Raw genomic sequence first — 26,246 nt, forward strand, 5'->3', positions numbered from 1 at the left:
TTTGCATTTCCAACAGTAGTGTTATGAGAGTTCTGATTTCTCCACATTCTCACCAACTCTTACTGTTACCTGACTTTGATTCTTGCCATGCTAGTGGATGTGAAGTGGTATCTCGTTGTGGCTTTGATTTGCATTTCTTTGATGAGTAATGATGTAAGCATCTTTCATATGCTTATTGGCCCTTTAAACAAAAAAAAAAATTTTTTTTTTTTTTTTGAGATGGAGTCTTGCTTTGTTGCCCAAGCTGGAGTGCATTGGCATGATCTCAGCTTACTGGCAGCCTCTGCCTCCTGGGTTCAAGCCATTCTCCTGCCTCAGCCTCCCGAGTAGCTGGGACTATAGGTGCGTGCCACGATGCCCAGATAATTTTTGTATTTTTAGTAGAGGGGGTTTCACCATATTGGCCAGGCTCCTCTTGAACTCCTGACCTCAAAGGATCCACCCACCTGGCTTCCCAAAGGGCCGGAATTACAGATGTGAGCCACCATGCCCGGCCTATTGGCCCTTTTTATATCATCTGTGGTGAAATGTCTATTCATATCTCCTGCCCATTTTTAAATTAAATTATCTGTCTTTCATTATTGCATTGTGACGATTTTTAAAATATAAGACCTTTATCAGATACATGTTGCAAATAGAAACCATTCCATGGGCTGTTTTTACTTTCTTGATGATGATCTTTGCACAGAAGTTTTAAACTTTGAAGTCCAAGTTACATTTTCTCTTGCTGAGTATGCTTTTTGTGTCCTAAGAATCTTTTGCCAAATCTGAGGTCATAAAGATTTACCCTTGTTTTCTTGTAAGAGTTTTTATAGTTTTAGCTCTTACTTACAGGTCTTTGATGCATTTTCAAGTTAATTTTTGTTTGTGCTTCAAGGTAGGGGTCCAACCTCTTTTTTTTTTTTTTTCTTTTTGCTTGTGACTGCCTATCTAGTTGTCCAAGCACGATTTTTTGCGAAGACTATTCTTTCCCCCATTGAATGGTTTTGGCATCCTTGTTGCGCAGTGGCTCACGCCTGTAATCCCAGCACTTTGGGAGGCCAGGCGGGTGGATCATGAGGTCAGGAGTTCAAGACCAGCCTGGGCAACACAGGGAAACCCCATCTCTACTAAAAATCAGCCAGGCATGGTGGCAGGCACCTGTAATCCCAGCTACTTGGGAGGCTGAAGCAGGAGAATCGCTTGAACCTGGGAAGTGGAGGTTGCAGTGAGCCAAGACCGCACCATTGCACTACAGCCTGGGCGACAGAGCGAGACTCTGTCTCAAAAAAATAAATAAATAAATAAATCAGTTGACAAAGTTTGAGTCCTGCTTTTTTTTTTCTTCCTTTTTTTTTTTTTTTGAGACAGTTGCACTCTGTTGCTCAGGCTGGAGTACAGTGGCACGATCTTGGCTCGTTGCAACCTCCGCCTCCCAAGGAACTGGAATTACAGACGTGCCACCACATTTGGCGAACTTTAATATTTTCTGTAGAGATGGGGTTTTGCCATGTTGGCCAGGCTGGTCTCGAACTCCTGGAGTGAAGTGATCTGCCTGCCACAGTCTCCCAAAGTGCTGGGATTACAGGTGTAAGCCACTGCACCCGGCCCCTGCTTTCTTTTTCAGGATTGTTTTGGCTATTCTGGGTCCCTTGCAATTTCATACGAATTTTAGAATCAACTTGTCAGAACAAAGAAGTCCCCTGGGATTCTGATAGGGACTGTGTTGAATCTGTGGATCAGTTTGAAGAGTATTGCCCTCTTAACAGTGTTAACAAGACTTTACAAGTCTTCTAATCCATGAGCATGGGGTGTTTTTTCATTGATTGGTGGATTGATTTCAACAATATTTTGAAAATATTGCATTTCTTTTTCCTTTCCTTTCACTTTCGCTTTCCCCTTTTTTCCTTTTATCTGAGACAGAGTCGTCTTGTCGGCCAGGCTGGAGTGCAGTGGCTTGATCTCACTGTCGCCTCTGCCTCTCAGGTTCTAGCGATTCTCCTCCCTCCGCCTCCCGGGTAGATGGGATTACAGGCATGCGCCACCTCGCCTAGCTCATTTTTGTATTTTTAGTAGAGACGAGGTTTCACCATGTTGACCAGGCTGGTCTTGAACTCCTGAGGACCTCAGGTGATCCACCCACCCTCGGCCTCCCAAAGTGCTGGGATTACAGGTTGAGCCACCGTGCCTGGCCACTTTTTATTTATTTATTTATTTTGAGATGGAGTCTTGTTCTGTCGCCAGGCTGGTGAGCAGTGGCACAATCTTGGCTTACTGCAACCTCTGACTCCCAGGTTGAAGCAGTTCTCCTGCCTTAGCCTCCCAAGTAGCTGGGATTACAGGCATGCGCCACCATACCCATCTAATTTTTGTAGTTTTAGTAGAGATGGGGTTTCACCATATTGGCCAGCATGGTCTCAATCTCCTGACCTCGTGATCCTCCTGCCTCGGCCTCGCAAAATGCTGGGATTACAGGTGTGAGCCACTGCGCCCGGCCCCGCATTTCTTTTATTAAATTTACTTCGAAGGATTTTATCCTTTTTGATGCTATTATACATATGAATTGAATTGTTTTCTTAATTTTGCTTTTGGTTAAGTTTGTTCCTTTAAAAACTACTCAGTGGCCTTTCTTCAAACACATGAATCTCTGACCTTGGACAGATGTAACTGATAGGCCCTCTCCATACATTAGCCATGTGTCAGTCATTTCTATTTCTTTTTTTTTTTTTAAAAATTCTTCCTATGAAGAAGTTAATGTACTAATTTGCTCATCTGGCCTTGAATTTCTACTACTTTGATATATATTTTTAAAATTTTGGGTCTGGGCATTGTGGCTCATGCCTGTAATCCCGGCACTTTGGGAGGCCGAGGCGGGCAGATCACCTGAGGTCAGGAGTTCGAGGCCAGCCTGGTCAATATGGTGAAACCTGGTCTCTACTAAAGATAAAAAAATTAGCCGAGTGTGGTAGCGGGCGCTTGTAGTCCCAGCTACTCGGGAGGTTGAGGCAGAAGAATCGCTTGAACCTGGGAGGTGGAGGTTGCAGTGAGTCAAGATCATACTGCTTCACTCCAGCCTGGGCAACAAGAGCAAGACTCTGTCTCAAAAAGAAAAAAAAATTGTGTACATTTGTTATAAAGGGGTAATTCAAATTATGTACTCAGGAATTTGTCATGAGAACATTTCTTTAAAAAGCATTTCTCCATCCTTTATGAGGTAACTTGAACATTTTTTATGGATAGAGTAAGTACTGTTAACCTAATCATAGGAAATGCAAGGGTGTCTGCAATTCTCCATCACTTTTCCTAACCATTTTTTGATCTTCCCTCTCCGTTAATTCTCCAAACTTACATTTTTGTGTGTGTGCACGTGTGTGTGCGTGCATGTACACGCTGTGGAAGCGTATTTACCTTTAGAAACAGTGGTGGTGCTCTGATCTAATGAGTTCTGAAAGGGTCCTGTTCAAGTACTAGCTCTGATGCTAAAACAGGCCTCTACATGACTCCCTTGATTAGCTCAGTTACTATAAAATTTATGTGCGATCGTGTATTTGTAATTCCTTTGTAAACATGAAAGTGCCATAAAAATATGACAGTATGATGATACTGCTTAAGGGAAGATAATTTTTAAAGAAAAGAGTTCAGCTTATATTTCTTTATTCTTTTAAAAGAACTGATTATGCTCAGATGTTTTATTTTTATTGCTTGTGACTCTTAGTACCAGAGATCACAGTAGCAGTTTTTGGATTGTCATTCAGTGAGAGAATTTATTGTAACCAAAGAGGCAGACTACTGTTAATAGATGTACGTTATATGGTCCACACCAGGATACCTGTGAGAGTAAAATGGCATTGCTACCAGTTGTGCCAGGATAACGTGGACTGTCTTCTGGTTTCCCTACCTGAAGGCCACCTGCCACTGTGAGGAAAAGAGCTTTTGAGTTTTTCAGAACCCATGCAGTTTCTTAAAATAGAATTGTAACTGCTTAGCAAGCCCCCTTTCTTTTTTTCTTTTACTTTGTTTTTTTTGGTTGGTGGTAATGGTTTGCTGTTGCTGTGGGTTTTCTTAGAGGCCAGAAGCAGTACATTAATCTTGGGGACCTTTTAGGCAGTACAGATGCCTGGGCCATCCTCAGAGATTCCCCTGTACTTGTCCTGGGGTGAAGTTCATTCAGTACCAATTTTTAAAGCATAGAAAACTTAAATTTTGGAACTGAGTTAGGAAGATGATGTGAAATGCAGTGAAGTTGAGGGGGAAGAGGCTTTAAGGATTCAGAGTAAACCAATGGTACTTAGGCATTTTAAATATGTGCCATATTCTCAGTAATCCCTGTAGGAATTGTCTGCTTTCAAATTATATTTCAAAGCCACTCAAACTTATTTTCATTTAATTACAGCTACAGATTAAATATGGACCAAATGAATTTTTGGTTATGATTTTTAAAATTGTTCATATATCTAGATGGGGGTCGGCAAACTATGATAAAAGGTTTTATTGGAACACAGCCACATCTGTTTATATGCATATCATCAGTGGCTGCTTTCGTGCTGCAGTGGCAGAGTTCAGCAGTTGGGACAGAGACCATATGCCCGTAAGCCTGAAATATTTACTGCCTTGTCTTTTACGAAAATGTTTGCTGACTCCTGGTCTAGATAATCATGAATTCAGGGTATTAAAAAAATTTTTTTTAAAGTTATGAAAATAAATATGAGTTGATTTATATCTAAAAATTGGTTTAGAAATTTTCTCTCTCTCTCTCTCTTTTTTTTTTTTTTAATATAGATGATTCACCTCCAGCAGAAAGGGAACCAGGAGAAGTTGTGGACAGCCTGGTAGGCAAACAAGTGGAATATGCCAAAGAAGATGGCTCCAAAAGGACTGGCATGGTCATTCATCAAGTAGAAGCCAAGCCCTCCGTCTATTTCATCAAGTTTGATGATGATTTCCATATTTATGTCTACGATTTGGTGAAAACATCCTAGATGTCATCACAAACTGCCAAATTTGTGGAACTATGAAATGTATTATTTGTAGACATAAAGACTTGATTGCTTTCCAGTTTAATGAAAGCTTAAATGTCCCTGCGAACCCACAATCTCTGCCAGCAGAACTGGTTTTGTTCTGAATAGTACAGATTGATGTGAACACAAAGCATTTTGTGTAAGGAGAACCCCTTTCTTTTAAAAGAAGTCTGTCTATTTGGAGGGGAGTTACAGGCAAGTTTGGTAAAAGTTAAGCTAGTATCATAGTCATTTAAAATTGTAATAGATCTTAACCATTTTCCCCCTCACCTTAACCCTCTTATTCTGCCGCCACAATGCAAGCATAGTTTGATGTTTTCGTTATTGCCTTTTTTGAGATATATGTATCTGTATCTACCTATATCTATATGTGTGTATACATATATAATATATACACACAGATACATGTGTACACACACACACACACACCCCCCACACACACCCCATACTCCCCACACACCCCACTGGCAGTCTTTTCTTTGTGGATTATTAGTATGGGGGTGACATAATTTTCTTGAGTTTAACAGGAGTGCTTTACCCAAGTCAGTCATGGTTATGATATTACTGCTCTTTATTTCAAATTAAACTTTGGGCACAGGAAGCATATGGGAACATTTCAGCTTGTTTCAAAAAATCAGAAGTTCAGAGCACCTTTTCAATCTGGAGCCCTTAAACCATAAGTCCAAATATGAATTACTTGTGAACAGTTAATGACTCATTAGAATTTTACAATCTGGTGAAGAATCTGGGTAAAAGGCTACCTTTAATTCTAAGCTTTGAATTTTTTTTGTTGTTGTTGTTACATTTTAATCATAAATTCTTTTTAGCAAAGCCCAGGTCCTTGTTCCACACAGTGTAATGTAGGTGTATTTTGGACAGCACATGTGGTACATTGTGTACAAATCGGTAATCTGGATTTCAGTACATGAATTTAAAAGGCAACAATACATGACTGGTTTGCGTGTTTTTGGTAAGTTTCTGGAAGAATACTGTGCTTTTATATTGGAAGTGTAAGTTTTGAGTGGCATTGTTGCCTTCTAACAAGCTCTCTGGGACTTTTAAATTTTTATTACTATTATTGCTAATGTATAATTATGGTCAGAAACTTTCACTCCACCCCTTTCCCCTACCCCCTGGCTTTTCCTCACAAAGAATGTCTAGACAAATAGCAGCTTAGTCTCCTGACACCTTGTGGGGTGCATGTTCCTCCTCCAGGTGTGCTGTTAATGTGGATTCATTCCATTCAGTGGCCCCTTGGGGTTTGCATGTCAGTGATGCGTTACCATAGAAGAAAGCCAGCCGTTTGTGTTCGCTTGGTGGGTGTAAGTAATAGCAGCCCTTAGCCACGGAGTCTTTATGTGGTTAATTCCTGCAAGGTTGTTTTAAACTGAAATAGAACTGCTAGTGTGATTGGTTGATCAGCAAAACAGCTGCTCTCACTTTGTTTTGGAGGAACCCTGGTGGTTTGATAACCAGGAGAAAGGCCATATGTGAAACCAGTCTCTTGTGGAGATTGGAAATCCTCCCTGATATTTGGGCAGAGCCTAAACGTGCATGCTTATCACTCAAACACCAAAAGTTTGAATCAGAGGTCCGAGTGACCTCTTTTGTGGCTGTTCTTGATGGTTTCCAGGCCTCGTTATGCATGGTTTGCTTGATGCCCATTTTTTGTGCCTTGTGCTGTTGGATGGTAACGACCACTCACCATGTAAACACAGTACCTCAGTTTTCTGTCCACAGCTGCAGTCGCTCTGTCCCTGGTGCTTCACTGTGGGCAGCCAGGGACAAGCTTCTGAAAGCAGTGTGATACCCAAGTCATAGGTGCTTCTCGTGTGTGAACAGGTGTTATTCTGCAGATCTGCTATATGTTTTCCTGTTGACTCTTTAAGAGTCCCTGCATGTAAATCTCGAAGCTGAGCCTGGCTCCCGGAGGCCAGACTGACATTACAGCGCAGGAGTTTGCAAGTGTGTCCAGCATGCACGGACTGTGCAGAACTTGGCTCGGTCACTTTGGGTGGAAAAATAAAGTTCATTTTGAAGTATCTTGAGGGTTGGGTCAATTGAGACATTTCTAGCATTACTTAATGACTTGCATTGTGGTTTTTCTGCAAGCAACTTTAATGACTTTTTTTATACCACATGGTCTCCCAGTTTCTAGGTGAATGCAACATGATGATGGTGATGATGACGATGAGTTTAATCATTGTTCCATTTATTGCCTTTAGGGCTGAGGGAAAGGGAAGATTTTTTTTTTTCTCTCCCCATTTTCCCCCGTTCTGTCTTTCTTTTGGTGGCTTACACCACACTTAATGACGCTATGACTAATTCTGCTCCCAAGCCCTTGTATCTTGGGCTTCGTTTTAGGCTCACGTGTCAGATCTGCATGCATTGCTTGCATTTTTCTGGTATCTGAATGTTGGTTCCTTGTTCCAGGAATTCAACATTAATTTCCAAAAGTATCATGGGACTTGTGACAACACAAGACATGAATCTATGTATAAAATTTATTGGCCTTTCTCATTTACCTGCTCTAGTATTATTGTATTGTGTGTGCGTGCGTGTGTGATGTCAGGCTGCCACGTAAAACTTCAGAGAAAAATCTTAAAAGCAGACCATCCTTTTTTGCATGCTCTATTCTAAGTAGAATGTTCAATGTAACTGACTAAAATTGCATGTTAAAGATATTTAGGTTTTTTTGTTTTCTTTATTTTTATTTGTTTTCAGTTTCCTGTATATTTGCTTACTGTGCCGTTTTAGTGGTTTTAGGATAAAAATGCACTGGTGAAGCAAATGTAGTGCCAACAGAAGGTGATTTTCCAGTTGTAAATGTCATGCAGCATTTGAAGGGACTGTGTTTTCTTTAAAAAAAATCACAGTTACTTCTAAATCAGATTTCGTTTCTTTTATCGTTTTATGTGCCAAACCACGAAGTGCATTGGGCTTGAATCTCTGAACACTGTAGACCCATTAGAAGACTGTTCCGATTGTCACAAATTGTAGTGCCTGAAAACACTCTTAAGCTGATTGTCTTAAAAAAATGAAAGTTCTCCAAAGACAAAACAGGAACAATTATTATAACAAAATAATTATGGTTGAAATGTCTGTGGTTCCTTGGAAATGCTGCGCTCTTTGTGTTTTCCATCATTAGTGCAGTTGGAATGAATGTGTACAGGTCAGAGGTCTTCGTGTTCACATTTTAAAATTAGGTAAATGACCTCATCTTTCAAGCTTGAATTCATTTTTAATTTTAATTTTATTTTATACAATGTGTAGACAGTTCCCTGTTCTCTGCATTTAGAAGTATACACAATATAAATCTGTTAATTCTGTAAGTAATTTTTATAATTATGATGTAACTCTATCTTATCCTTAAAACATTTAAAATAAACCCTTTATGTGCAACTCCTGACTGTAAAGTTTGTGCTCATGAGCAAATTGTGATGTGTTAAACTTGATTCTGAGAAGTTTTTGGGCCAAGTAACCTTTTCACCACATGTAAATGTCAGATATGCATAGAAACGGAAAGAAATAGAATTTTTATTTGATTGATAATATTCAATAATACCTGAAAGAAGAGGAGGCAATCATCGATACCACACATATATTAAATATTGAAGTTTGCAGTTTGACATTGATAAAATTCAACTTTACAAGATCTTAAAAAAAATTCTTTTAAATAGAGTTAAATAATGTGTATTTTATACTTTCATATCTATTCTTGCTTTGAATATTTCTTATAATGCTTTTACTCATATTTAAATAATAAACAATGGGATTCTATAGTGAAAAATCACTATTTCTCAATGCTAAGATATAAAAAAATGAAAGTAATACAGGCTCGTGCCAAAGTAATAGCAGTTTTACCATTGCTTGTATGGCAAAAAATGCAGTTACTCTTGCACCATCCTAATATTAACACCTATGTATGTTTTATCTTTCTTATTTTAATCAACGAGGTAAAAAGTGGAATTTATGGCATGTTTTAATTAGTGTTGTTTTAAAAAAATGTTTCCCAATTCATTTTGGCCAAAGGATCTCGTGCTTAAGTCCAGGATATTGACCTGCTTTTGGGAGAATGGTTGATACTTGGTGAGGGATGAGTGCAAACTGGGGCTTCGGGACACCGGGCTTCTAGGTTTGTGTCAGTGCAGTGTCTATGCCCCAAGACCGTGGAGGTTACTGAGGTGGACTGAAGACAGGGTCTACTCCGGCTTTGGTGGAAGAAGTCTGTAGTTTAGGGAGGAAATGAGCCATTGGGAAGCACAGGTGCCCGTCTTGAGTCTGGATTTTCTGACCTTCCTTGCTGAAGGTAGATTATTCATTGTCTGTCTGTGGTATCTATCGCGGGTACAGCTCTGTAAATATCGCTCCAAAAATATAACAGAGTTTAGTCTGAAGTTTGAAAGTTGATGACTAGTATTTGTAAACGAATGAATCAACTCCCCTATTTAAAGCAGTCATCACTCTGTTGGAGAATTTTTGTTTCTGGTACAATTAAACTCTGTGATGACAAAAGCATTTGATACTAATAAAGCATTCATAAATGCTTAATAAGTACCTTGCCAAGCACTTTCCACGCTATTTTATTTTGTTCTTAACAGTCTTTTGAGGAAGGAGCAGAGATTGAGTATCTCACGCAGGATTACAGAGGAATGAAGACTCAGATCTCTATTTTGTGCCCAGACTCTGAGCTGCTTTATGAACACCTCAAGTAAATTACTTCATTGGAGTGATTTGAGTAATCCATCTATAGTGTAATATTTTCTGTGAATAATTTTCTGTAACCATATTTCATAAGTTAATATCTAAAAAGTGTTTATTTCCAAATTGCCAAATAAAAGGTTTTATATTAGTCATTAGAATGTAGGCATCTGTGTCTCTGTATACTAGGAATTATAACCCAAAATTGTTTTTGTGCTTAAAAAATAAATGCCTCCACCATAGCACACATATACCTATGTAACCTGCACGTTCTGTGCATGTATCCCGGAACTTAAAAAAAAAAATTTTCCATAACTAAAAAAAGTAAATAAACGATGTCTTTTTGGAGAGAAAGTATGCTGAAGAAATTTAAAAAATTTTTCATCACAAGAATATAGATACTTTAATTTTTAAATATATTCATTTGCTTATTTATTTTGAGACTGGGTTATGGGACTGGCTAATCTTTGTATTTTTGGTAGAGACAGGGTTTCAGCCATGTTGCCAAGGCTGGTCTCGAACTGCTGGGCTCAAGCATTCCACCCTCCTCAGCCTCCCAAAGTGCTGAGATTATAGGCGTGAGTCATGGCACCTAGCCAGATAACTTTATATTTTAAAGACACTTCAATATATCATGAAAGTAATATCTTCATAAACCTGTTTTTTTTAACCATACAGGAGACTTAAAAAGTCTAGATTTCTTTTGCTCATAATCTGCAATCTTATACTTAATTTTTATAGTAATTGGTTTGTTCTGTGTCATGTACTAAGTTTTTAGGCAGCATGTGGAGTTGAGAGACTTCATTGAGTCTAAGTTACTTCTCCAGCCATTCCTAGAGTCTCTGTCTTCCCTTATGATTGATATTGGTAAACCAAGTAGCAGACGGTTTTTGAAAAATGTCATGGCACATAAGTTTGCCTAAACATGACATTGGCATTCTTTCTGCTTATGTATTTATTTATTTATTTATTTATTATTATTATTATTTTTTTTTATTTTTTTTTTTTTGAGACAGCGTTTCACTCTTGTTGCCCAGTCTGGAGTGCAGTGGCGCGATCTCGGCTCACCGCAACCTCCGCATCACAGGTTCAAGTAATTCTCCTGCCTCAGCCTCCCGAGTAGCTGGGTTTACAGGCATGCACCACCACACCCAGCCAATTTTGTATTTTCAGTAGAGACGGGGTTTCTCCATGTTGAGGCTGGTCTCAAACTCCTGACCTCAGGTGATCCACCTGCTTCTGCCTCCCAAAGTGCTGAGATTAACAGGCGTGAGCCACCACGCCCGGCTGCTACTTAATTTTTTAGTGAGGGCACTGGTCCAAGTGGTGCGTCGGCCCCTCCCCAGCTCTGAGGTGACACAGAAGTACGGGGCCTTGCTGTGCATTTGTTTTTTTACATTGACTGTTCAGTGAGTGAGTAGGCTTACTCCTGGCTCTGCTTTTACCATCCTCTTTCTCATTTTCAATTTATGCTTTCTGGGGGGAAAGTTAAGAGCTTTATGTACCACACAAACTACCTAAAATTCTTAATAGGGTAAGAAGATTATATATACATTTAAAATTACCTGTTTCTATGTTGGAATTACTGAAGCACATTATAATGTGAAAGGACAGAAAGTCTTTTAAAAACTTTATGTTGGGCTGGGCGCAGTGACTCATGCCTATTGTAATCCCAGGACTTTGGGAGGCCAAGGTGGATGGATCACAATGTCAGGAGTTCAAGACCAGCCTGGCCAGTATGGTGAGACCCCGTCTCTACTAAAAATACAAAAAAGCTAGCCGGGTGTGGTGGTGCACGCCTGTAATCCCAGCTACTCGGGAGGCTGAGGCAGAAGAATAGCTTGAACCCTGGAGGCGGAGGTTGCATTGAGCTGAGATCGTGCCACTGCACTCCAGCCTGGGCGACAGAGTCTGTGCAAGACTCTGTTTAAAAAAATAGAAAGCAAAACAAAACCAACCTTGATGTTAACATAGGTTAACAGTTGTTAACAACCCAGGGTTGAGTGGCAGCATTGTGAATTGTCTTCACGTACAGATTGTGAAAATAACTCTTAAAGCTTTTTCCTTGAACTTGTCTCTGTATGGCTTTGTAAAAAATTGGATAGCTGCTTTCCTTGGTCTTCCCTGCACCTGCACGTTGTGTATACAAGTGTGAGCCTCTGGCCTTCTCATAGAAAAGTCTGACGACTGTTAGAGAAATGACATCAGCAGTAACTCTTTTTCCTAAAGTCAGTCTTTATCCTGCACTGTGTTTACTCTCTGTTTTATGTACTGGGGACCTGGTTTTAACAAAATGTTACTTCTAGTTTTTCTGTAATACTGTGGTAAAGTTGCTTTAAGCACTAGATTAAAGTAGCTACTAGATTCTTACTTTAATCTAAATCTGATGGATGCTACTAAGGACAAAACTGTGGTCATTTTCAGAGCAGTCTTTTAGGAGAGAGCAGCGTGTCAAAGACAAGTGAGCACAGTGCAGGCCTATGCCTGGCACAGGGCATGCCGCCGTTCAGCTGGCCTGTCATCATCGGGCATCACTTAAGGCCTTACCATGTTTTGCTTCTTTCTTTCTTTCTTTCTTTCTTTCTTTCTTTCTTTCTTTCTTTCTTTCTTTCTTTCTTTCTTTCTTTCTTTCTTTCTTTCTTTCTTTCTTTCTTTCTTTCTTTCTTTCTTTCTTTCTTTCTTTCTCTCTCTCTCTCTCTCTCTCTCTCTCTCTCTCTCTCTCTCTCTCCTCTCTTTCTTTCTTTCTTTTTTTCTTTCTTTCTTTCTTTTCTTTCTTTCCTTTCTTTCCTTTCTTTCCTTTCTTTCATAGATGGGTTCTCCACTGTGTTGCTCAGGCTGGTCCTAAACTTCTGGACTCAAGTGTTCCTCCCACCTCAGCCTCCCAAAGTGCTGGGATTACAGGTGCGAGTCATCACGCCCGGCTGGCTTTATTTTTGATGTTTGAGATTACACTTTCAGTTCCATGCAGTCGATTTTGCTTGTCTCATAATGTTTGGTTTTAGGAATATTTTAGTTGTTACATCTTTTTTAGAACACTAGCATCTTCTAGCATACATAAAAATTGTAATAAGCAGTGTTAAAAGTTTAGTAGGATGTTTCACGTTTTCTACTTCATTGTGATTGAGAAGACTGTACATCTAATTTTTATGAATAAAGTGACACATCTATGTTTGTTTTTTTCTTGAGACGGAGTCTCACTCTGTCGCCCATGCTGGAGTGCAGTTTCATGATCTCAGCTCACTGCAACCTCCACCTCCTGGGTTCAAGCTATTCTCCTGCTTCAGCCTCTCGAGTAGCTGGGATTACAGGTGCCTGCCACCACACCCGGCTAATTTTTTTATTTTTAATAAAAACGGTTTCACCATGTTGGCCTGGCTGGTCTCAAATTCCTGACCTCAGCTGATCCACCCACCTTGGCTTCCCAAAGTGCAGTGGGCATGAGCCACTGCGCCCAGTCCAAAGAGATATATCTGTGTTTTACGTTTGCTTTTGCATTGTCTTAGCGTTCATGAACACTAAATTGTCTTCTTAGTTCATTTGTAAAACATGGGGCTGGAGGTTGCAGTCTAAGCTCATGACTAGATAAGTAGTGACTTAAATAGCAGGTCTGCTTTCAGAATGTATTCCTACAGAGAGGGAAGCTACATTCTTTTAAAACAGACAGTTGTGCCCAATAAAGTTTATCTGTTGAATACTACAGAAAAGTAACCATCATTATCTTTGTTTCTACCTTTAAGCCTTAGATGCAGGATGTATTTAATTAGTCGTTTTCTTTCAAATATAACCTGAAATAGTTGATCTTTGGAAAAGTGTTAAAAGTTGGTTATATTTCTAGGGGGAGAAGTTTGCAGATGTTAAAATTCACCTTGAATTTTTGGACATCCCAGCCGGGCGTGGTGGCTCACGCCTGTACTCCCAGCACTTTGGGAGTCTAAGGTGGGCAGATTACTGAGGTCAGGAGTTTGAGACCAGCCTGGCCAACATGGTGAAACCCCATCTCTACTAAATATACAAAAAAAATTAGCCGGACGTGGTGGCACACACCTGTAATCCCAGCTACTCGGGAGGCTGATGCAGGAGAATTGCTTGAGCCCGAGAGATGGAGGTTGCAGTGAGGTGAGATTGCACCGTCGCACTCCAGCCTGGCCAACAGAGCAAGACTCCGTCTCCCAAAAAAAAAAAAAAAAATTTATTTTTTTTACATTGCATCACTAATTCAGTTTCTGGTATGGAGTTATAACATTGGTCCTCACATTCTAAGTAAAGCTAGCTGCTTTATCACTTCCAACAGAATCCCATTCTCTTAATGTGTGCTCAAAAAAATTACTACCAAGATTGCGGGAGTGATTTCTAAAGGCAAGTGGGTCATTGTATGTTCTACCATGTGGAGCTTTGTGACGTGGCAGAGGGTGTGAATGGTGTCAATAGTATGGCAAGAACACTTGCGTATTTTGGTCCCGAGAAAGTGAAGGTAGTAGGCTGCCTTCCTAAAGGGTTAGCAATTTAAGGGACATTCTAGACCTCTAGTCTAGAAAATGTAACTGTTGGCTGGGTGCCATGGCTGATGCCTGTAATCCCACACTTTGCGAGGCCAAGGTGGGCAGATCACCTGAGGTCAAGAGTTCAAACCAGCCTGGCCAACATGGTGAAACCCTGTCTCTACTAAAAATACAAAAATTATCTGGGTGTGGTGGCACATACCTGTAATCCCAGCTACTCAGGAGGCTGAGGCACAAGAATTGCTTGAACCCGGGAGGCAGAGGTTGCAGTGAGCCGAGATCACGCCAGCAACAGAGGGAGACCCTGTCTCAAAAATACAAAAAACAAGAAAGTGTAACTGCAGGTGAAGGTTTAATTAAACTTCTTTAGACTGGAATTTCACGTTTTATCTTCCAAGCATTGTTTTGTTTTGTTTGGAGGTAGGATCTTGCTTTTTGTCCCAGGCTGGGGTGCAGTGGTACAGTTATACCTTACTGTAACCTTGAACTCCTGGACTCAAGTGATCCTCCCAAGTAGCTAAACTACAGACAGGTGCCACCACAGCCAGCCGATTTTTCAGAGACAGGATCTCTCTATGTTGCCCATGCTGGTCTTCAACTCCTGGCCTCAAGAGATCCTCCCACCTCGGCCTCCCAAAGTGCTGGGATTTGAGGCGTGAGGCACCCACACTCGGTATTCAAGTTTTTATTGTAACTTATAAGCAAATCAGTTCCAACTTAAATTGGCTTCAGTGCTACTTACATAGTAGCAAAAGTGTATGTTTTCTTCTAGTATATTTTTAAAATGTGGATATATATAAATAACTTCATAACCCACCTAAAATATTTTATGGAACAAAGTGGATATAAATAATTTTGTCCTTAGAAAGTTATTTGCCATGTAATTATGATTTTTTAACATCTATTACGCCATAAATTCATAGGGACTGGGTTCCAGCAGCCCAGGCTCCTTTCCATTGGTTCTCGCAAAGTGCGCTCCTCTGGGTAGAGCAGGTTGGTGTTTAGTGGAACCCAGGCACCTTTCTCTGGCTTCCTCCTTTTTTCCAATCATTTTCCTTCACGAGTTTCAGGAAGCTATCCTGGCTCTTAAGAGTGCTCAGTATACTCTATACATACACACATTGTCTTAAGAATCTTGTGCTTACCTTGTTTACAAACAATACCAACAGCATGCTGGGTAACGCTGTAGACTGCTCCAGTTTTGCCATGGTAACGTGGGCATTCCTCCTTGAACAGTACCCATTCCCTTAATGTCTACTGTATCACCTTTCTTTACAGGTATGCGTATATGTGGGCAAAGGAACAACTCCATGTTTTCTAAAAGGTTTAGAGGAAGTATATCAGGTGCCTCTCCTCTTCCCTTTTGTGTTCATAATTTTGGCAAATTACTGGAAGATGGTGGTTGGGGCCAAAAGGAATAATTACAAATTTTTAAACTGTCAGGTTGAATAATTCTTTCTTCCTAGATAAATGTAAATTGATGTGGTGTTCCACCACCTATCTTCAGAGATGCAGTTAGCAGAGATGGCTCCTAAAATTTGTGGTCACTGTTACATTATAAAAATGTGCCAGGCTGGGCATGGCGGCTCACGCCTTTAATCCCAGAACTTTGGGAGGCCAAGGTGGGTGGATCAATTGAAGTCAGGAGTTGGAGACCAACCTGAGTAACATGGTGAAACCCTGTCTCTACTACAAATACAGAAAGTCATTAGCCAGGCATGGTGGCTGGTGCCTGTAATCCCAGCTACTCAGGAGGCTGAGGCAGGAGAATCGCTTGAACCCAGAAGGCTGAAGTTGCAGTGAGCCGAGATGGTGCCATTGCAACGGAGTGAGCAACGGAGTGAGACACTGTCTCAAAACAAAAAACGCCTGAAGTTATATGATGGTTATGATTTGGGGGGATTTAGGGAGTACCGTCCCAGGTGGCAGTTGGACTGAGATTCCGATCAGAATTAGCCTTAGGCAGGGATTTTGGAGTCCGTTCTGTTCTCTATTTTAAAATGTCTCTGTGCCTTAGTTTCTTTCCTTGCATGATTTTCGTAACATGTTTGACCTTCTGATTTCTTTATCTAGAATAATAGTATGATTTCCTATTTTTTTAAAAACACTTTGGAAAGATTAATTTGGTTTTGCAAAGTTTGTCACATTCAGTGACAGTACGTTGCCCATAAAACTAGCAACATAATTCGAATCACATTTGTTTGTTTGTTGAGACAGAGTTTCACTCTAGTTGCCCAGGCTGGAGTGCAATAGCATGATCTCAGCTCACCGCAACCTCTGCCTCCCAGGTTAAAGCGATTCTCCTGCCTCAGCCTTCCGAGTAGCTGGGATTACAGACATGCACCACTATGCCCAGCTAATTTTATATTTTTAGTAGAGACAGGGTTTCTCTATGCTGGTCAGGCTGGTCTTGAACTCCCGACCTCAGGTGATCCGCCTGCCTCAGCCTCCCAAAGTGCTGGGATTATAGGTGTGAGCCACTGCACCCAGCCACTAACATGTTATCTGTAAATCATTTGTGTCTATTCTAAGTATGACTAGTGATAAGCTTTCCATTGTTCAGTTTTTATGAGGTGTTTTTTTTTTTGAGACAGAGTTTCGCTCTTGTTGCCCAGGCTGGAGTGCAGTAGCGCAATCTCAGCTCTCCGCCTCCCAGGTTCAAGTAATTCTCCTCACTCTCAGCCCCCTGAGTAGCTGGGATTACAGGCATGCGTCCCCATGCCTGGCGAATTTTGTATTTTTAGTAGAGACAGGGTTTCACTGTTTTGGTCAGGCTGGCCTCGAACTACTGACCTCAAGTGATACACCTGCCTCAGCCCCCGAAAACGGATTACAGGCGTGAGCCATCGCACCCAGCTGCTCACTTAGGTTAAGCACTTTCCACTGTTGGTGTCTTAAAACTAGTAATGACGTCTGGACTTTGGACTAGAAACGTCAAGCTGATGAAGGCATTAGTTCTTGTGGTGTTCTGTGATGATACATTGAGGAGCTTAGGTCTAAAGATGGCCATTTTGGTGTAGTTTTCAGGAAGAGAAAATAAAAAGTAAAATACCAATTGAAGCATATTCTCAGTTTACAGTCATAATTCTCCTAGCTGAGCATTAGCGGACAGAATGTTAACACTTTGGAATCGCCGTTTCTGCATGTGCCCCAGAACCACACAAATGCACAGGATTTGTGTTCCAGCAGGATTCCTTTAGCTACGGTCAAGACCTTTGGCTTGTCAGGCACTGTATCTACTACTACTTATGTTTTATGCGCACACTATTCTGTAGTGTGTTTTTTTTTGTTTTTTTTTTTTTTTTTTTTTTTTGAGACGGAGTCTCGCTCTGTCGCCCAGGCTGGAGTGTAGTGGCTGGATCTCAGCTCACTGCAAGCTCCGCCTCCCGGGTTCAGGCCATTCTCCTGTCTCAGCCTCCTGAGTAGCTGGGACTACAGGCGCCCGCCACCTCGCCCGGCTAGTTTTTTGTATTTTTTAGTAGAGACGGGGTTTCACCGTGTTAGCCAGGATGGTCTCGATCTCCTGACCTCGTGATCCACCCGTCTCGGCCTCCCAAAGTGCTGGGATTACAGGCTTGAGCCACCGCGCCCGGCCTATTCTGTAGTTTTATCATGAATTGAAAGATGAAGTTTCAGGTTCTTTCCGCATTCCACAGAAAAATATCCAAAAACTTTCCTAGTTTCTATGTCTTTATACTAAAAAATTTCCTAAGATCATTTTTATGTTTTTTTTTTCCCCCTACCGTTTAAAAATAGCTGTAGTTAACAGTGTCAAATTAGAACAGGGGAACAAGGTGCTGATGTGATTCTGGTTGGACACAGTCTTGAAGGAACTGGGTGAATCACCGACTTAAAGTCTCGTGTTCTGAGCTCTACTTCCATGGAAAAAATACCAGCTTTATCTTTCCGATGGGCATATTGTGGGATTTAATGGATTTCAAAAAAGGTTCATAGAATTTTGGGAAACTATTAAAATGGGACTTTAAAGTTCCTTTTATAACTAACCATAATATCAACTGCCTTTGCACTTTGTAAAAACCGGAATGTCTTAAAGTAAATTTGTCGTACTTTTATTGAGGATTCTTGGGAGGATATAATTTTGTGCTGTATTTTTTTTTTAGTTTTTAAAGGAACAATTTTAAGACTCTCATGTCATGAAGAATTTTTTTCAGATTATGTTTTAGGTCATCAGTGTTTGGGAAGTACTATCTAGTGAAAACATTTCTGGGTTTGAGTGAGTTTGAGAAGAAAATCCCCCCAAAAGAAACGTATGACAGTACATAATTGAAAAAACGAGCAAGTTAATTGATATAGTGCCTGAGGTGCCTTTAAGCAATGGAAGAAATGCTCTGAGTAAGTTCCTCTCAAGTTCAGCAGTCAGTCTTTAGATCGGTCTCCATGTCAGGCTTTCAGGTGCTGAGACCCAGGTTGTGGTTAAGGGGCACCTCCAGCTGTGCTATCAAGGCACCCCAGGTCCCCTCCATCATGGTTCTCTGGCTGAGCGTGGAGTTGGTTAAGTATAGCATTTCCTATGATGTGATGATTGGTGTTATAGGCCGCTTAAGTGTTGCTGGTGTCACCTACAGAGGCCTCTGTAAGATCCAAGAAGTCGTCCAGACCTGGTGCCCAGCGAGGGTTGTAGTCCCTGGTGAGGAAATGCAGTTCTTAATTGATAATCATCCCATCAGCTGGATGCAAGGATGACTCTTAAACCTCAGAAAGTCAAGGTATCTGCTTGTCCTGGAGCCCGTGCTGCCCGGCCACCCCTCAATGAGCTACTGTCTCGTGGGAGAAATGGTGCTCATTGAGTCATAAACGGAAGGCTGGACCTTTCCATGGTTATGCTCCTGTTGTAGATGGTCAGGAGGACTGTGGAAAAGGTCCTCACAGGTTTACAGACAGAAAAGCCTAATCTGAATCCTACAGGACCAGGCTGGATTTATAGCCTCGGTGGTGGTGGTCCAGTTTAATGTTGTAGCAGAATGAGTGGTAGAAGGGAAGGCCGGTCAGAGTCTTAATTGGTTGCTTCTACTTTAACCACCTGTTGGAGACAGGATTGCAGGGCAAAGAGCTGTCAGCCAGCCTCAGGTTGCTTGTTGGGAGTCAGCAACTAGCTAGGTATCATGTAACTTAATTAGCTGCTGGCTGGTATGACCATTTTCTCTTATACAAATTATTACAAATTATTCCCCAGTCTATTTTTTTTTATTTTTTGAGATGGAGTCTCGCTCTGTCACCCAGGCTGGAGTGCAGTGGCATGATCTCGGCTCACTGCAAGCTCTGCCTCCCGGGTTCAAGCAATTCTTCTGCCTCGGCCTCCCAAGTAGCTGGGACTACAGGCATGTGCCACCAAGCCTGGCTAATTTTTATATTTTTAGTAGAGACAGGGTTTCACCATATTGGCCAGGCTAGTCTCGAACTCCTGACCTTGTCATCTACCCACGGCCTCCCAAAGTGCTGGGATTACAGTTGTGAGCCACCGCGCCCGGCCTCCCAGTCTTTTCATGCCTTTATTTCCCTTGCCTTATCAACAGTTAACACTTTTTAAAAGGTCTTGAGCCCAAATCACCCCTTCCAGAAAATTCAGTTGTTACCTTAGATCCTTAAAAAGTGGTGTTTTGTGTGCTTTTTGTTCATCAGTATCTGCCAAAGTGCTTCTAAGTCACCATTAAGTTACTCCTCTGGGGCAGAAAGGAATTAAAGGTCCAAGAGACAGGAGTTTATTGCACATTAAGTTTGTTACTCATCGGAGATGGATGGTCTTTAAGAGTGATCAGTAAGAATGAGAGATTGTTATTGCCATTAAAGACAAAATTACAAACTTAGCTTAGATCTTAACTGGCATTTATTCAAGATTCTAGAATTGGATAGCCCTCCAAACCAGGATAGGTTCAAAGAACTCCTGTCTGTCACATGGCCAGACAGCGTTTTTGAACAGAAAATAGAAATGATTTAGAGAAAAAAAACTGATATACGGAGACAGCTTGATTGAGTACAATGTGATGTTTACCTTTTTATATAATTTAAACAGTTTAGTGCCCGTGTTGACTGAAGCTTGGCTGCTATGATTGTCTGAGACTGTTTGACACAAAAGCATGAAAACATATACCGTTATGCATTGTACTTTTATTCATCGCTTTTGGTGGGGATACTTTTTGCAAAATTTTGTATTTCATTGTTGTGGGAACATCTTAGAGTGTACTTACACAATCCTAGAAGATATAGCCTACTATACACCTAGGCTGCCTGGGATAGCCTGTTGTTCCTAGGCTACCAACCTGTATAGCGTGTCACTGTACTGTATGCTGTAGGCAGTTGGAATACAATGGTATTTGTATGTAAACATACCAAACAGAAAAGGTGCAGTAAAAATACAGTGGTGTAATTTTTTTTTTTTTTTTTTTTTTTTTTAAAGACGGAGTCTCGCTCTGTCGCTCAGATTGGAGTGCAGTGATGCAATCTCAGCCCACTGCAATCTCCATCTCCCGGGTTCAAGCGATTCTCCTGCTTCAGCCTCCTGGGATTACAAGCATGCACCACCATGCCCAGCTGATTTTTGTATTTTTAGTAGAGACGGGGTTTCACCATGTTGGTCACGCTGGTCTCGAACTCCTGACCTCGTGATTTGCCCGCCTCAGCCTCCCAAAGTGCTTGGATTACAGGCGTGAGCCACTGTGCCTGGCCTAGTATTATAATCTTACGGGACCACTGTCTATGTGCTGTCTGCTATTGATGAAAATGTCATTATGCCATGCATGACTGTACTCCTAAATTGGTTAACATACTAAGTTAGGTTGCAGTTCATTACCCTAAGGACTTAGGTACTGAGGCGTCCTCAGGCCAAATACTTTTAACCCGCCTCAGGACTGTGCTGAGTGCAGTGTGAGTGCCGGCTACAGCAGCTGTTTGAGGGGTATTGAAAGTGCAGATTCCTGGGTTTCACCCAGACTGAAATTACGGCCCAGGAAACTGCAGTTTAAGAAGCACGTTCCCCTTTACCCTTAAGTTCCCCATTACCCTTAAGTAATGTTAGAGGCACAGACCTACCATCACTCAGGTTTGAGAACTACCATTTTAGATTTTAGAGATAGTTAAAAGTCATGGAGTTTTTTATTTTCGAATACTTGCAAGGCTATATCTTAGGGATGAGGAGAAAATGGTTTTATGTTCCTAATGACCTGAATCTTCCTGTTTTAAACCTGCTGATTAAGTTTTATATCAATATATGAATCTTAAAAGATTTTGAAACTGTGGGATCGATTAAAATTGTTGAGTTTGGAGTTGTGCATGTGCCTTCCAGATTGCTGAGATTATCAGCACATAGTGTTATAGTTCCTCAGTTTCCAGGACCTCTACAGATGCCAAAAACCACATAGACTTAAGTTCCTTATGTAACATGGTGTAGTATTTGCATATAACCTGCCCACATCTTCCCGTATACTTTAAATCATCTCTAGATTACTTATAATGCCTAATACAATGTAAATGCTATATAAATAGCTGTTCTGTACTTCTTTTTTTTTTTTTTTTTTTTTTTTTGAGACGGAGTCTTGCTCTGTCGCCCAGGCTGGAGTGCAGTGGCCGGATCTCAGCTCACTGCAAGCTCTGCCTCCCGGGTTTATGCCATTCTCCTGCCTCAGCCTCCCAAGTAGCTGGGACTACAGGCGCCCGCCACCTCGTCCGGCTAGTTTTTTGTATTTTTTTAGTAGAGACGGGGTTTCACCATGTTAGCCAGGATGGTCTCGATCTCCTGACCTCGTGATCCACCCGTCTCGGCCTCCCAAAGTGCTGGGATTACAGGCTTGAGCCACCGCACCCGGCCTGTTCTGTACTTCTTAATGAATATTATTTTTGTTTTTTTTCCCCAAGTATTTCTGATCCATGATTGGTTGAATCCACAGATGTGGAAGACCAGCTGTACTGTGACTTGCCCATTCATGAGCCAGGCTTAGTTTTACCTATAGCCCCAGCCAGGTGACCCTTATCTGCCTTTGGCTATTAAGAAGGGACTATTCTAGATGGGGAAGAACCTTCAGGCTTCAGTACCAGTGATGTTGGTAGTTTCATCAGCAATGAAGCTCAGTCACTTTCAGATGACCTCCTGTTTATTCCTGAAAGCATACAAAACAAGAAGAATGCTGCCAGACATTTAAAGAAGAAATACCATTTTTCACAGACTCAGGAAGCAGAAGAGTAAGGAATACTTATTCTGTGAAACCAGTATTACCCTGATAGAAAATCCCTCATGAAAATATTAATAGTTGTAAAAACCCATGAACAAGTTAAATAACATATAGATTTAGATACATGACCAAGTGAGACATGTTTAATATCAGAAAAGCAATTAATGCATTTTACCATATTAATAGATTAAAGGGCAGAAGGCAGGAGTCATCTCAAATGATGGGGAAAGAGCATTTGACAAAATCTAACACATATTCATGATAAAAACGGAAAAAAATTGGAATAGAAGAGAATTTTTTTCAGCCTGATAAAAGACATCCATAGGCTGGGCGCAGTGGCTCATGCCTTTAATCCCAGCACTTTGGGAGACCGAGGTGGGCGGATCACTTGAGGTCAGGACTTTGAGACCAGCCTGGCCAATATGGTGAAACACCGTCTCTACTAAAAATACAAAAATTAGCCAGGCGTGGTGGTGGGCGCCTGTAGTCCCAGCTACTTGGGAGGCTGAGACAGGAGAATCGCTTGAACCCAGGAGGCAAAGGTTGCAACAAGCTGAGATCGTGCCATTGCACTCCAGCCTGGGCGACAGAACAAGATTCCGTCTCAGAAAAAAGACATCCATAAAAAAATGTTACAAATAAAATTCTACTTAGGATGAGAGAATATACCCCTAAGGTCAGTAGTAAGTCAAGGGTGTCTATACACACCACTCATTGACATCGTACTGCAGTTTCTAACCAGTGCAATAAAGCAAGGGAAAACATCCAGATTGGCAAGGAAGAAATAAAATTGTCTTTGTTTGAAGATGACATAATTCTGTATGTAGAAAATCCTAAAGGGTACATATACTCACACTCTTGTGCACGCAACGGAGCTAATGAGTTCAGCAAGGTTGCAAGATACAAGATATGCAAAAATCAGTTGTATATGTCTATATGCAATATAGCAATAAATTGTGAAAACAAAACTAAACAATACCATCCACAGTAGCATCAAGAAGGTCAAAATAGGGCTGGGCATGTTGGCTCAAGCCTGTAATCCCAGCATTTTGGGAGGCCGAGGTGGGCTGATCACGAAGTCAGGAGTTCGAGACCAGCCTGGCCAACATGGTGAAACCCCGTCTCTAATAAAACTACAAAAATGAGCTGGGTGTGGTGGTGTATACCTGTAGTCCCAGCTACTTGGAGAGCTGAGGCAGGAAAATCGCTTGAACCTGGGAGGTGGAGGTTGCAGTGAGCAGAGATCGTGACACCGCACTCCTGCCTGGGCCCCAGAGCAAGACTCCATCTCAAAAAAAAAAAAAAAAAAGTCAAAATACTTCAGAATAAATTTGACTAAAGTGCAAGCTTTGTACACTGAAAACTGCAAAATATTGCTAAGAGGAATTAATGACTAAATAAATGGAGAGACATTCCATGTTCATAGGTTGGAAGACCGAAGATGGCAGTCCCTATCAAAATCCCACCTGACTTTTTTTCAGTAATTAACAAGCTGATCCTAAAATTTTTATGGGAATGCAAAGGACTCAGAATAGTCAAAAAAATCTTGAAAAATAAGAATAAATTTGGAGCATTTCCAAGTAAAATTTACTATGAAGGTATAGTAATTAAGACCATGTGGTATAAGGATAGACATATATATATATATATATAAACTGAAGGTTTGAGGGTCCTGAAATTAGCCCTTAGATTCATTCTTAATCAATTTTGCTCACAGGTGCCAAGGCATTTCAATGTGGAGAAGATTTGCCCTTTCGACAAATGAGGCTTGAAGAATTGGATATTCGCATGTAAAATGATGGATTTAGATCCTTATATTTTCCACAAAAGTTAACTCAAAATGGACCACACACCCAAATGTAAGAGCTAAAACTCTAAAACTTAGAAGAAAACATAGGCAAGCATCTTCATGACTCTGGGTTGGGCAAAAATACCTCGTGTGACACCAAAAGCACAATCTTTCAAAGGTAAAATGGATGAATTGGGCCGGGCGCGGTGGCTCATGCCTGTAATCCCAGCACTTTGGGAGGCTGAGGCAGGTGGATCATAAGGTCAGGAGTTCAAGACTAGCCTGGCAAACATGGAAAAACCCTGTCTCTACTAAAAATACTAGAAAATTAGCCAGATGTGGTGGTGGGTACCCATAATCCCAGCTACTCAGGAGGCTGAGGCAGGAGAATCACTTGAACCCAAGAGGCAGAGGTTGAGGTGAGCCAAGATTGCACCACTGCACTCCAACCTGGGTGATCGAGCGAGACTTCATCTCAAAAAAAAAAAAAGATGAATTGGACTTCATTAAAAGTTAAAAACTTGTGTATCGTAAGCCACCATTATGGACATGAAAAAAATCACAGATGGAGAAAATGTTTGCAAATCATATTGATAAAGGATTTATATCTAGAATATATAAAGAAATCTTCAATAAGAAGTAATGCATGTAAAAGATGGGCAAAGGATTTGAATAGACAGACATTTCTCTAAAAGAAGATATAAGATGGCCAATAAATACTGAAAAGATGCTCAACATCTTTGGCCATTAGAGAAATACTAATTAAAACTATGAAATACCACTTCTCTCACACTAGGATGGCTATAATAAAAGAGATACGCAGTAAGAAGTGTTGGTCAGGGTGTGGAGAAACTAGTTGCAGCCCCTTCGGATAGCAGTTTGGCAATTTCCTATGGTAAATACAAATTTACCATATTCCTAGGAATAGAGCCATGTGAATTTAAAAAAATATGTCTATAGGAAACTTGTAAACTAATACTTGTAGCTGCATCATGTAGTTCATGTAGATCTTTGTATCTCTATTCTTGGTGCCAAACTGGACATAACCCAAATTTCCATAAGCTAGTGAATTGATAAACACAGTAGGTTATATCCACACATGAAATCTTACTCAGATATGAAAAGGGACAAAGTACATGCTACAACATGGATGAACCTCAAAAACTGATAAAATGAAAGAAGCCAAGGGGAAAATACCATGTATTGTATGGTTCCATTTGTGTGAAATGTCCTGAAGAGGGAAAACTGTAGGGACAGGAAGTGGATTAGCAGAGGGCTGGGACTTGGGCTGACTGTGGACAGTAGCTGCGAATGGGCACAAGGAGCGCTTTTGGGATGAGGGGAATGTTTAAGATTGGTTAAAATTTACGAAAATAGGTGATTTTATGACCTGTATGTAAATTCCACCTCAATAAAGCTGTTCAAGGCTCCTGAGATGAGACATGAATTCTAAAAGGAAAGTGTGGGAAGAAGATTATGATTGTGGTTGTGGGCTGGTGCCTTAGAATTTGTTTTTTGTTTTTGTTTGTTTGAGACAGGGTCTTGCTCTGTCATCCAGGCTAGAGTGCAGTGGCTCAGTCTCAGCTCACTACAGCCTCTGCCTCCCGGGTTAAAGTGATTCTCCTACCTCAGCCTCCCAAGTAGCTGGGATTACAGGCGCATACCACCGTGCCTGGCTGAGTTTTGTATTTTTAGTAGAGATGGCGTTTCACCATGTTGGCCAGGCTGGTCAACCTCAGGTGATCCGCCCGTCTCAGTCTCCCAAAGTGCTGGGGTTACAGATGTGAGCCACCGCGCCAGGCCTTAGCACTTGTATTGCTAACAAGCTCCCAGGTGGCGTGTTGCTTCCATTCAAAGCCCTGGGGCTAGACCCGGCGCCTGTGTGGTAGGATATCCACTGGTGTCTGAATGAGGTGAATGCCTGAGGCGGCGGCGGTTGGGGGGCCCTGATCTCCATGGTGCGCTGGGTAAAATCTGGTGACCAGTGACAGGGCTGAAGTCCTGAAAAGCTAAAGGTTTCCCTTTTAGGAAAGAAAATGGTGAAAACCAAAAGATCCTGAGGAGGAGGTTGTCATGC

At 41.1% G+C, this 26,246-nt stretch overlaps 2 protein-coding genes across 8 annotated transcripts in view; both read left to right on the top strand.

The window, feature by feature from the left end:
* The window catches only part of SPIN1 (spindlin 1), an 86,412-nt gene extending 78,013 nt beyond the window's left edge, over positions 1-8,399 (top strand). For all 7 annotated transcript variants that reach the window (XM_050761286.1, XM_050761283.1, XM_050761287.1 and 4 more), the window contains one exon: positions 4,759-8,399. In XM_050761286.1, the coding sequence (XP_050617243.1) occupies positions 4,759-4,958 (200 nt within the window). In that variant the 3' untranslated portion in view covers positions 4,959-8,399. The remainder of the gene's footprint in view (positions 1-4,758) is intronic.
* Positions 1-26,246, top strand: part of CKS2 (CDC28 protein kinase regulatory subunit 2) — a 974,690-nt gene that overhangs the window by 88,941 nt on the left and 859,503 nt on the right. The gene's annotated exons all lie outside the window — the stretch shown is intronic.

Source organism: Macaca thibetana, chromosome 15 (genome assembly GCF_024542745.1).
Source record: "Macaca thibetana thibetana isolate TM-01 chromosome 15, ASM2454274v1, whole genome shotgun sequence".
Classification (NCBI taxonomy): Eukaryota; Metazoa; Chordata; class Mammalia; order Primates; family Cercopithecidae; genus Macaca; species Macaca thibetana.